General features: G+C 27.6%; 3 protein-coding genes across 3 annotated transcripts in view; 2 read left to right on the forward strand and 1 right to left on the reverse strand.

Moving 5' to 3' along the window:
• Positions 1 to 8219, forward strand: part of LOC113389344 (dynein heavy chain, cytoplasmic) — a 125191-nt gene extending 116972 nt beyond the window's left edge. The window contains exons 78-79 of the mRNA XM_026626388.1: positions 5682 to 5950; positions 7896 to 8219. Coding sequence (XP_026482173.1) covers positions 5682 to 5950; positions 7896 to 8061 — 435 coding nt within the window. The 3' untranslated portion in view covers positions 8062 to 8219. The remainder of the gene's footprint in view (positions 1 to 5681; positions 5951 to 7895) is intronic.
• LOC113389348 (putative inorganic phosphate cotransporter) overlaps positions 1 to 14041 on the forward strand; it is a 228131-nt gene that overhangs the window by 6241 nt on the left and 207849 nt on the right. The window lies entirely within an intron of this gene.
• LOC113389352 (density-regulated protein homolog) lies at positions 8347 to 9477 on the reverse strand. The gene is made up of 6 exons (XM_026626405.1): positions 9302 to 9477; positions 9119 to 9225; positions 8968 to 9052; positions 8741 to 8911; positions 8526 to 8665; positions 8347 to 8464 (listed from the first exon to the last, which is right to left on the reverse strand). Exons 2-6 carry the CDS (start codon positions 9221 to 9223, stop codon positions 8420 to 8422), a joined length of 546 nt encoding a protein of 181 aa, XP_026482190.1. The 5' UTR covers positions 9224 to 9225; positions 9302 to 9477; the 3' UTR covers positions 8347 to 8419.

Below are 14041 nucleotides of genomic sequence, written 5' to 3' on the forward strand. Positions count from 1 at the left end.
TTGTCACTACTTTTTTTTTTTTTTATTATTTTCTGTATATCGAAAATAATTCAGATTTTATTTTTATTTCTTATATTTTAATTCTGACTATAGTTCTAATATACTTTACAAATAATTTCAACTTTGCAATTCAGTTTATATAATTCTTATAAATATTAGATAATGTTACAATATTTATAACAATCTATTTGAAAACATTCAGTATTACTCGAACATTTTGTTACGGTACGGAAAGTTCCAGCAATTTGCCTTAAGGCACGATGCCATAATTGCCTCAAGACAGAATTCCACTTACAGCTACTTTATATTTTTATTTTTTATATTTTTATATTTATTATCACATTAAATACAATTTTTCACATTTTATACAATTTTAAGCATTTTTTTCCAAGGTGACAATACGTCCCGGTTTGGCCGGGACAGTCCCGGATTTCAACCTTGTGTCCCGTTTTTTTTTTTATATAGCAATGTTTGTCCCGGATTTAGATCTTTTGTTCTGGATTGTCTTAGTTCTTCTAAAATTGTGCTATTTCTTTTCATATTAGTCATGAAGAAAATTTAATAGAATTTCATACAAAGCTCAAAAGCGCGAGAAACATAGATTGATATAAGATATAGATAATAATGTTTTACATATGATCGGATAATACTAAGTTCTTACTAAAAATCCGCAATTCTGATTAAAAAAAACATGATTCATATAAAAAACGGTTTCTTTATTAAATCATTAAATAAGCGTTCGTTATTGGACATTTTTTTACTTTTTGTCGAATAACTCACAAATTTCATATGGAACCACCCCTTTTCAGTTAGATAGGGTGAAACTAGATAATATTTACTATAAATTTGTGTCAACAGTTATATACAGTCCGATATAAAAGTTTTAAATAAAACGACTTTGAATTCGATATTTCATTCTTCCTCAATAAATAGAAAATTTGGGACATTTTTTGGTTTTTGTCAAACAACTCGCAAATTTTATATGAAAGTACTCTTTTTCAGTTAGATAGCGTGAAGCTAGATAAAATTTACTACAATTCCTTGCCATCAGATATATACACTCCCTTATAAAAGTTTTGAATAAGACGACTTTGAATTCGATATTTCATTCTTCCTCAACAAATAGAAAATTCGAGACATTTTTTCCCAACTTCCTCATTCCACAAACAAAACAATACAAATTATTTTTACAATATGTCTCGAATTATATTTCACCCCCAGGTGCCAGCTACTAGAATGATGAAGGTTCCTAGTGAACGTGCTCGACTCTACTTCCTTCTGGCCTGGTTCCATGCAATTGTTCAGGAGAGGCTGCGATATGTTCCTTTGGGTTGGGCCAAACATTACGAATTCAATGATAGCGATTTGAGGGTTGCCTGTGATACACTGGATACTTGGATCGAGGCTACTGCCATGGTAAGAAATATCAATATAAATATTTTTAAACTATTAAGGAGAACCTCTGGTGTTCATATTCTTGATATCCAATACAAATTGGCAATGTATTTTTGTTAATTTTGATGATTTTTTTGTATTTTCAGGGCAGAACAAATCTTCCACCAGAAAAGGTGCCATGGGATGCCCTTGTCACTTTGTTGTCTCAGAGCATTTATGGAGGTAAAATTGATAATGATTTTGACCAAAGGCTGTTGGTCTCCTTCTTGTCCAAATTGTTTACACCTAGAAGCTTCGAATCTGATTTTGCTTTGGTTGCCAATGTGGATGGGGTAAGAAAAAACAAATTACTAATAGTCAATCAGAATATTTCATCATCAATGGGTACCAAATAATTATATTGTCTTATTACTATTAAGGTTGCTGGTGGACCAAACGGTCAGCGCCATATAACAATGCCTGATGGCACTCGTAGAGATCACTTTCTAAAATGGATTGAAGGTTTGGCCGATAGACAAACACCTTCCTGGCTGGGACTTCCAAATAACGCAGAAAAGGTAAGAGCTTCATCATTCTTTCTTGCTTCCTGTCTTCACCAATTTTTTAAATATTTTTAGGTATTGTTAACAACTCGAGGAACAGACCTGGTATCAAAATTACTCAAAATGCAGCAACTAGAAGACGATGATGAACTAGCCTACACGTCTACAGATTCTGATAGTTCTCCAACAGCACAATCACCTGGTGGACAGGAGGATGGACGTCCTTCGTGGATGAAGACTTTGCATGCAAGTGCTGCTACTTGGCTGGAACTGCTGCCCAAACAATTACCGGTAAGTACACATAGAGAAATATATACTATATATCTCCCTTCCGCTTTTTTGCTCTTGGTTTATAATACAAAAAGGCGGAAGGGAGATATTTGACAACCTTATATATATATACTAGATAACCCGGAAAACGTTGTCCTGTACCCGCGTCTGCAATTTTTTAATATCCTATTACTAATATTTACCGTTTTCATAAAAATAATATTTGTTTTTTAAATTACTCTTCACGCCAAAATGCATGTATGAGCGATGTTAAATGTAGAACTGCTTTAAATAAAATGATGAGTCTTAATTCCCACACTATATTGGAAATTGAAGTCTTTTAAACGGTATAACAAATTCAGAAAAAAATAATATATTGGATTTTCACTCAAAATAATTCACTCAAAATAATTGCTCCAATAATGATGCCTATAATTTTTATAATCTCGTACCATATTTTAACTGGTTTTTAGTAATTATAAAATCTAAATTACATTTTTTGCAGAAATTATTTAATATACATTATTACCACGGACGCTCCTGGGGTGCTCAGCCCCTAATATTTTATCTGTTTTATTAATTTATTATTAAAATTATCATTAATCAATATGTGGCTTTTGAAATATTTTACTTATTTATTTTGGGCATTTTATGCGATGGATTCTATTGAGCAAATCATAGAGAGCAACAAAAAAAATTCTAACCTTTCAGTAATAAACATAACACTGGTACTTTATGTTGGATTATTTTAATTTAATTTTTTATATAAGAAATCCAAAATTGCACCTTAAACATCTCCTAATTGATATCGTAAGGGCCGAATCGTATGAATTCATTTTCACTTTCCCATTTGTTGTTTTAAAGTGAAATTTTTAACGTATTTTAAAAATATTGTGCAAAGATTAGTAAAAGATATATATTTAGAAAAATACTATATTGAAAATTTCATATCCGAATCTTGTGTTGGCGCCCCTAAGGCATTCAAGGTTATACCAGCCCTGATTCTTACTTAATTTCGTATTTTAAGTAAATTAATTTATCAAGTCCTGTTCATATGTGTATCATTCAATCTGCCATACATATACTGTATGTTATATTATTTTAATTTCTGGCACATCTCAGCTGCTTTTCGGCAATAATAATGTATACATTTCATTTTTCTTATTCATAATCATGAATTTATTATGCATATTCTAATATTGTCTAGGCTCATAAGTAATTGAAATTTTTGGCAGATTACAGTTTTCATTTGTTTTAATGCTTGATAATTGATTTATTTTTTATTTATTTATTAGTTTTGTTGTTCATTTATTTATTATTCATCTATTTATTCAATTTATTTTTTTACTTCATTTAATTTTTTCATCTGTTTATTTATTTGTTTGTTTATTTATGTTCTTATTAATTTATTCGCTCATTTATTTATGCATTTATTTATTCAATCATTTACTCATTTATGTGTTTATTCCTTTATTAGCCTTCTTGTTTATTTATTAATTTATTATTTTATTTATTTATTAGCATTTTTTTTCATTTATATATTTTTTTTATTCATTTATGTTTATTTACTTCTTTATTTGTTCATTTGCTAATTTATCATTTTTTTATTCAATTATTTATTCAATCATTTATTTATTTATTTATTTATTTATTCATTCAATCATTCATTTTTTTATGCATTTATTTATTTATTTGATGTATCCATTCATTCATTTATTTGTTTATATTCTTTTTTATTCGTTTAATTATGTCTCCAATAATTTCAATGTCAAACAATGACATGTCATTTTTTGCAATTTTTTCGATTTATTTCTACAATATAAACTACATTTTCATAACCACATACATCCCTTAACAAACTTCAGAAAGATTGATCAAAATTCGAATAATCGTTTAGGAGGAGTATATTTACATACATCATTACAGAAGAATTTTAAATATAAGATGTAATTTTTACAATGTTATTTTTGTCAATTGCAATTTTTTCCAGTTATTTCTACAATATTACTATGATTCTATAATCACATACGTCCTAAAAAAAAATCCCTTAACAAACTACAGAAAGATTTATCAAAATTCGAATAATCGTTTAGGAGGACTATATTTATATACATCATTACAGAAGAATTTTAAATATAAGATGTAATTTTTACAATGTTATTTTTGTCAATTGCAATTTTTTCCAGTTATTTCTACAATATTACTATAATTCTATAATCACATACGTCCTAAAAAAAATCCCTTAACAAACTACAGAAAGATTTATCAAAATTCGAATAATCGTTTAGGAGGAGTATATTTACATACATTATTACAGAAGAATTTTATATATGAGATGTAATTTTTACAATGTTATTTTTGTCAATTGCATTTTTTTTCATTTATTTCTACAATATTACTAAATTTTCATAATCACATACATCCTAAAAAAATCCCTAAACTTCGGAAAGATTTATCAAAATCTGAATAATCGTTTAGGAGGAGTATATTTACATACATCATTACATAAGTATTTTATACATAAGATGTAATTTTTACAATATTATTTTGGTATTTCTTAGACTCTCAAACGTACTGTGGAGAACATCAAGGATCCATTATACAGATACTTTGAACGAGAAGTCAATTCCGGAGCAAAATTGCTGCAAGAAGTCATTCATGATCTGCAAGATGTTGTCTTGATCTGCAAGGTAAGTGTAAATAAAATTCCTGTGTCTTATTATTCAACTACAAGTTTGTTATTTATTTACTAGGGTGAAAAGAAGCAAACAAATTACCACCGAGCAATGTTGGGTGAACTGGTGCGAGGAATGTTACCAGCCGGTTGGAGACGTTATACAGTTCCAAGGGGCTGTACTGTAATTCAATGGGTCACTGATTTTGGACAACGTGTACGACAACTTCAAAAAGTCTCAGAACTGGTGTCACAATCTGGTGCTAAATCATTACAGGTAAAAATAGATTATTTAAACTGGCAATTCATAGAGAGCAAAAAAATTCTAGCCTTTTATTATTAAACATAACTATAACATAACACTGGTAATTCATGTTGGATTATTTTAATTTAATTTTTTATTATTTAAGATATCCAAAATAGCATCTTAAACTTCTGGTAATTGATAATAATGTAGACAGATCATTATTATTCATAATCATGAGTTTATTATACATATTCTAATATTGTCTAGGCTCATAAGTAAATTGAAATTTTTGTATCTGTACCTTATATCATATTAATTTCTGGCACGTCTCAACTGCTTTTTGGCAATAATAATGTAGACATTACATTGTTCTTACTCATAATCCTGAATTTATTATACATATTCCAATATTGTCTAGACTCATAAGTAAATTGAAACATTTGGCAGTCGACAGTTTTCATTTGTTTTCAATGCCAAACAATGTCTCAAATATTTTCAATGTCAAACAATGACATGTCTAACATGCATTACTAATAATTATCCTTTACCCCAGGCCTTCGAAGTATGGTTAGGTGGTCTTCTGAATCCAGAAGCGTACATTACGGCTACAAGGCAATGTGTAGCTCAAGCGAATAGTTGGTCTTTAGAAGAACTGTCGTTGGATGTCACGATTGTGGATGGAGCAATGCCTGCGTCGACAGAGGCAGGATGCTTTGCTGTCACTGGTCTTAAATTGCAAGGAGCGCAGTGCAGGAATAACCAGCTGTTGTTGACGTCTACTATTATGATGGATTTGCCACATACTTTGCTTAGATGGATAAGGTAAGGATGATATTTTAATTTGTTTTCCAGAAGTTATTGCTAGTAAATACTATTTGCTATTTTTGTGTTTTCTCGACGTTTCAAGTCATTCTGAATCGTTTGAGACCAAATTTGTAAAAAGTGTGTGTGTGTTGGACATTATTTGTTTTTCTAATTTTTGTTTTATTAGTTGTGTATTATTAAATTTTGAATGTTCTTTTTCTACATCTTTTGCACATTAAACTATTTTTTTAGATTCACAAAATAAATTTTATATTCAATATTTTATTAGTAGAAGGGCTCTTAAAATATTATTTATTTTATTGAATTATTTTTCTAATTCATTATTCATTTATTTCTTCACTTAATTACTTATTTATGTATTTTTTCATTTAAATACTTATTTATTTATTCATTCATTTATTAAATTTATTTATGTATCCATTTATTTATTTACTTTTTTATTAATTAATTTATTTATTTTTTATTTATTTATTTACTTATTTATTTATTCATTCATTAATTTGTGTTTGTATTTAAGTATTTATCAATTCATTTAATTTATTTATCGATTCATTCATATGTTTTTTTTATACACGTTTTTATTCATTTATTTATGCATTTATTTATTTGATTTATTCATTTATTCATTTGTGCATTCATTAATTTATTTGATTTATTCATCCATTGATTTATTTGTGTTTTCTTCGTTTACTTATATATTCATTTATTTATCCTTTTATTCATTTATTCAATTATTTAATTTTTTTTTTATTCATTCATTTATTTTTTTATTCGTTTATTTACTTATTGATTTATTTTCTGTATTTATCCATACATTCATTTACTTTTTTTATCTATACTATATTCATTTATTAACCTTCTTCTTGTTCCTTTATTTATTATTCATCTATTTATTCAATTAATTTATTTATTTATTTATTATTTACTTATTTACTTATTTATTTCTTTATTTGTTAAATTGTCGATATATTTTTTATTCAATTATTAGTCTTCTTGACCATTTATTAATTCATTTTTATGTATTTGTTTATTTATTCATTTATAAGTTTATTTATTGATTTATTCATTTATGCATTTATTTATTTGATTTATCCATCCATTTATTTATTTTTTTATACGCCTTTTGTTTATTAATTAATTCATTCCTGTTTTATTAATTTTTCTTCGATTGTTTATTTATTTAATTTAATCATAAATCTATTCATTTATTTATATAACTTTTTTATTTGTTTATTTCTTCATTCATTTCTTTATTCATACATTTATTCACTCGTTTATTTATTTTACTTATTTATTCATTCTCTTATTTATTTATCATTTCATTTATTTATCTATTCATCTAATTTGTTCATTTATTTATTTTTGAATTGATTTATTTATTCATTAATTGATTTGTGTTTATCCATTTTTCTTCTTTTTTTATTCATTTATCTATTCATCATTCTTATATCTTACTCTTACATCATAATAATTTGATCATTAATTAATTAATTCATTCATAATTTTTTTTTTCATACTTTTTTAATTACTCATTTATGTATTCATTGATTGATTTACTTATGTATTTATCGACTAATTTATTTATTTATTTATTTCTTTATTTGTTTATTTTTTCATGTATTTATTTATTCATTTAATTATTTCTTTATTTATTTATTAGCCTTCTAGTTCATTTATTAATTTGCTTATTCTTTAATTTATTTATTTGTTTTTTTATTCATTTATTTATTCAATTATTCATTGATTTGTTCATTCATTCATTCATTTATTTTTATTTTCTAAACAGCTCAATCCCAATACTTAATAATTAAGTTCATGCAACTTGCCATAAGGCAAAATACTGCTTACACCTAGTTAACTAAGTCTTATATAAAAAAATAATACTTTTATAAAAAAAACTATTACAACAGTGCTGTAACTAATTTTATTCATTTATTTCCAGGACTTCTTCAGAAAGAAAAACAGATAAACTCTCCTTACCGGTGTACTTAAACTCAACCAGAAGCGAACTACTGTTCACCGTAGACCTATCTGTAGCATCTGGACAAGACCCACATAGTTTCTATGAACGAGGAGTAGCCCTACTCACATCTACAGCTTTGAATTAAACTAAACTCGATATTAGATTTATTTCAGTATTTAAAAGTAACTTATACCTAAAACTATATTCTAATAACTGCTTAGCTGTTTTATTAATTTAATTTATATAATTTAATTGTTAGATTTGCTATTTTAGATATTTATTATGAATGTGAAGAAAGATACTCAAAACAAAAACAAAAATATATAAAAGAAGATTGATGTTAGTTTGATAATTAGTTTTATACTATATTTTGTTATTAATCTTTTAGAATTTTCAAACTGCAATAAAATACCTGATTAATATTAAATTTTGTTTATTTTAATCAAGACAGACGTATTATAAATATTAATTCAAAACATGTACAAATTGAATATAAATATAAATTATCTTTTCTGGTCACCCAGGTCTTCAATGAAATCTTCATCAATCTGCAAACAAAATCAAGATAATGATAATCAATTACACAAAAGAAAACAGAAATTGATGTACCTCTGGCCACTTTTCTGGTATGATGTCGAATAGGTCATCTTTTACATCACCCTGGATTACAATTTCATCATCACCGGTTACAGAGGAACCACATGCAAACTTTTGTCCGAAGAATTTGGAGGCTACTTTCAAATCAATATCTGGGAAAGAAAATACAATTACTTGTTATTACAAGATCAAGTAAATACAATGATTAGAATATTTATATTTATTACCAAAGGTGCTTAAACCGGTTACAACAGTTACAGACTTTTTCTTTCCCCTAGGGGCTCTAGAGACACAGACTTGTTTGGGTCCATCTTCTTTCTTTTTGGTTTTTAACATGCCTTTACCACCACGTTTCTGTCGCTTCTTTTCCTCTTCATTGGCTCCATCACCATCATTATCTACAAACGCAAAAGGTAAGAACAAAGTTTACAATATTGTTTTTTTCTTTTTTTACCTATTTTGACTTTTTCAAATTCTGTAGGTAGATGTCTTTCAAGCCACTGTTTGCATTTTTCGTACTCCGGGTAATATTCGCAGTACTAAAAGACATGAACACAAAATCAAATGCTGGAGGAACTTGAAAGGATCTTTGCAAGAAAACTAACCTCAATTGGCATACTGCAATTTCCACAATACTGGACGATTATCGGGTATGTGACATCTGGTTTAGGTCCTATTTGTAATTTTTCGGGTATTGCTACATCAGCCATTGCTGAAAATAATAATAAGTAATAACTGAAGCCTTAAATTAATAAATTTTAGACACTGTCACATTGTTTGGTACATACTTGTGGAAAAATATTATCCTGAAGGTGTAGTAATAGCAACTAAATAATTATTCAATTAATAATAACTAAATTCAATGTCTGGTAGTTATATAATTCTATTTACCACTTTTTTTAAATAAAAGTTTGTTGAAAATAATTTTAGTGCAAATGGAGGTTTGAGGTTGAGATTTGACAGCTCAGAGTCATAAACCGCGATTTTTAATACAAAATTTACATTTTATGCAAGACAAACAAAACATTTCACATATAATGGTAAAAGACACAAAATATATATAAATTACATTTTATTATTGATTTATCTATATAAAATATGATATTTGTGAAAGATTTATGCCTAAAATATGTATTTTAAAATTTGCGCTATTTTCTCCAAACATGGTGCCAACTTCAGGTCGTGATTAAACTGTCAACCATCAATTGTCAAAATTGTAAAAATTTGAAGTATATAAATATAAACTTAGATAAAAAAAGAGTATGAATATAAATATATAAAATATATTTAAAATAAATCAAAAACAAATAATTATGTTGTATAGTTTATTAATACATTTATTAGGTCATAGTATATATAAGTTACATTAAAAGTTATGATTTTGTTAAGTTCTTTTTTGCTTATTAGGACTGAAAAGATATTGAAATGATCTTTTGAAAGGAAAAACTACTGATAAAGTCACTAAATGAGGTAAAGCACATATATAGGAAGATAAAATTAGACTTAGTATCTGAAGAAGAAGATTAGTTGATGCCAAGCACTTACGTGGATCTCAAAAGTATAATTTATATGATTATTTTGAATTTTTGATCAACATTGCATATTTTGCATCTAACGATATATTGCATCATACAATTATACCTTTTCTATCATGTATTGTTATTCTTCATTATATTGTTATCTCATTATATTGTTTCTTCATTATATTTATTATAGTAATACTACAATTAATTAATTATTCTAACAACTCAATTTCTTTCTGTTATAGAATGCTCTAAGACAAGAATCCATGGCAATAGACAATCCTGACCCCGGAGTATCTTCTGAGTTTAGAACTTTATAGTAAACCACTTCCAATGCAGACTTTTGGGATATCTCTCAGTTTCACACAGACCCCAGAGCACCCTTTCTGTGTTACAGATGAATATATAAATGTAACCTTCGAGAATAAGTGTGTAAGAAAAAGAATCTCTTATGAACTGTTAGAAGCTGTTTAAAACAAAATTTTATACAATTTGTGATATTATAATATACAATTGCATTGGTGAGATTTAAATCATAATTGATTGTAATTAAATTATAATATATATATAATAATATTTGTTAAGTTCTAAACGAAGTTATATATACAATTATAATTGTAAGTTAATTATTTCTAAAATTTATATCTAGAATGTGTGTGATTGAACAATGCTTGATAACGATAATTTATGCAATGATTTAAAAACAAGTGTACTTATATACATTTTTTTAAAAATTTTACTTATTCCTGTTCTACCATTAATTAACAGTAGATTTTTTGTAATAAATTATTAATGTAAATTATAGGAAAGATATAATTTTAATAGGCATCTCACAATTGCACATGTAGTGCAATTGACTGTGATATTATAATAAGAAAAAAATTTGGTCTTTCAGATGTATTATAAATTTATAGGATAACTTATCTCGTATTTGTAATATTAGAAGTAACAGGACAGTGTAAATGTTTAAAAGACTAGATTTAGTTACATATGCAGATCTTTTTATTGACTTAATTGTTATCAATTCAAGTCAAGTATTTTTTGTAAATGATCTTTATAGACTGTTTGAAACTGTTTACAACATATAACTGCATTATTAAGCTTTAAATATTAATTGACAGTAATTAAATTAATAAGACAGCCAAATCTAATCATAACTTTCTTATTTCTAAAATTTTAACTTAGGATATGTGTGTTTAATAAGCTTATTTTGCTTGTTTCTGTTAGATACTGTTACTTGTTTATTATTATTATCAAAGCCGTGAAAAGTGTGTTCAAATTACTGTTTTTTAAGTTAAAAATTTTATTTCTCAGTAGTTGTTCATTCCATATAGGGCCAATTATAAATTAGTAATAAAGAATTATATTATTTGCTAGTTATTATATATAAATGCACATTAATGTAATCTTGTTTTTGCCTATAGAACAATAAAATTTTGTGTAAATTGAAAAATTGAGTTTGTATTGTCAAATTTATTATATGTGATAAACTCTTTTTTTTCAGGTGAAAATATTTAATAATATTCAAAATTTTATTAAAAATAATATTAGTTTAATAGACATCTTCCACAGGTAGTGCAGTCTACTGTGATTGCACTAATTATAAATAAGTATGTTTGTAAATGTAAATTCTAATTTCAGTTTTAAAAATCTATGTATTACTTTTCATTCTTTTTTTCAAAGCTTTATTTCTTAATAAGTGTAAAACATGCAGTAATGTATAAAACGATATATAAATGTATATATTGATATTCCTTTAAAACCGTTACCATAATTATATATCCAATAACGTATAAAGGAATCCAATGTGAATCCACTAAGATTCCTTCTTTTCTGAGACGATTGCATGCAGCGCCTCTATGCAAAAATGTTCCCAAATCGCGAGGAACTACGTAGTGACTACCGGGTTCATATGGTTCTGTGTTAGATGGCGCCACTGACTTAAAACTCTTGACAGTTCAACGACAAGGAAGTATCTACCCACACATATATACAAACGGTATATAATATGTCGAGTTGAATCCACGGATTTATATATTAATTTTTACATAATTATATATATACTAGCTGCCCTAGTTTGTATAAAAATTGAATATATAAATGTATATAGTGATTTATACATGATTATATATATACTAGCTGTCCTAGTTTGTATGAGAATTGGATATATAAATGTATATATTGATTTATACATGATTATATATGGCCTAACTGCCTTAGTTTGTATGGGAATTGGATATATAAATGTATATATTGATTTATACATGATTATATATATACTAGCTGGGCTAGTTTGTTTGGGAATTGGATATATAAATGTATATATTGATTTATACATGATTATTTATATACTAGCTGGGCTAGTTTGTATGGGAATTGGATATATAAATGTATATATTGATTTATACATGATTATATATATACTAGCTGTCTCAATTTGTATGGGAATTGGATATATAAATGTATATATTGATTTATACGTGATTATATATATACTAGCTGGCCTAGTTTGTATAAGAATTGGATATATAAATGTATATATCGATTTATACATGATTATATATATATATACTAGCTGTCCCAAATTGTATGGGAATTGAATATATAAATTTATTTATTAAAATTTCAAAGATTTTTCGCATCATTATATAGACCAAATTCGATGCATGGCATCTTGCTTTAAGGCAAATTGCTTAAACTTTCCACCGTAATCAAATATATTAAATGGAATTTTAAACGTTTTCTAATAGATTTTTATAAATTTGGGAGATATACAGAAAAAGTAAGTGAAACTGGAAGATGTTTAAATGTTTATTTAAAATTTATTGAGAAAATAAAACAAAATACTTAATAAATTTGCTTGGGGATTCGAACCCAAACAAAAACGATCGCTATTGCATCCGAGGCGATTTAACGATCTCGTCCACCTCATCCCCTGCAAAAAAATGTTAGAATATGATACATGTGTTAACTATTACTTCACATGCCTCCCTCGCCTTTTAAATTGTCGAATAAAAATTCCTATCGGATTCGAACCAGCATCCTTCTGATTAGAGTCTGGTTTAGCGCTCTAACCGATTCGGCCACGGCGACAAAGATTTTCTTCGTGCTAATACTGGAAGGACATTCTTCGACGACCGACCATCATGATTCGAGTCAAGGTCACAGGGGGATGATATGAAAATATTAAATTTTCACCCAGGGGGTTGAAAGTGGGCTCATTCGATTCCTCCGGTCCTTGCGAATTTCAAGCGGGGGTTACAGGGGGGAAATTTTGTCCGTTTTTCGCTCAGGAGACGAGAAAATCGACTTTTTGTATTTTTCATGCTTTTTCTATGGGAAAACTTTTTGCAGACCTCAATGATTTGGTCAAGGTCATTTATATGACCTTGACCACATATAAATGACCTTGACCTTGACCTTGCCACGTCATTGAGATTCATATAAACGACCTTGACCAAATCATTGAGATCAGCAAAGAGTTTTCCCATAGAAAACACGTGAAATTTACAAAAAGTCGATTTTCTGCTCTCCTGAGCGAAAAACGGACAAAATTTTCCCCCCTGTAACCCCCCTTGAAATTCGCAAGAACCCACAGAATCGAATGAGCCCACTTTCAACCCCTGGGTAAAAATTTAATATTTTCGTATCATCCCCCTGTGACCTTGACTCGAATCATGATGGTCGGTCGTCGAAGAATGTCCTTCCAGTATTAGTCGCCCGAAAATCTTGGTCGCCGTGGCCGAATCGGTTAGAGCGTTAAACCAGACTCTAATCAGAAGGATGCGGGTTCGAATCCGATAGGGATTTTTATTCGACATTTTAAAGGGCGCGGGAGGTATGTGAAGTTATTGTTAACAAATGTACCAAATCTAAGCATTAGTTTAACGGTGATGAGGTGAACGAGATCGTTAAATGGTTTCGGTTGCAATGGTCGTTCTTGTTTTAGGTTTCGAGTTCGAATTTCCAAGCAAATTTATTAAGTATCTTATTTCATTTTATCAA

Source organism: Ctenocephalides felis, unplaced genomic scaffold (genome assembly GCF_003426905.1).
Source record: "Ctenocephalides felis isolate EL2017-DRISC unplaced genomic scaffold, ASM342690v1 CF-g0.4_SCAFFOLD_03573, whole genome shotgun sequence".
Taxonomy (NCBI): domain Eukaryota; kingdom Metazoa; phylum Arthropoda; class Insecta; order Siphonaptera; family Pulicidae; genus Ctenocephalides; species Ctenocephalides felis.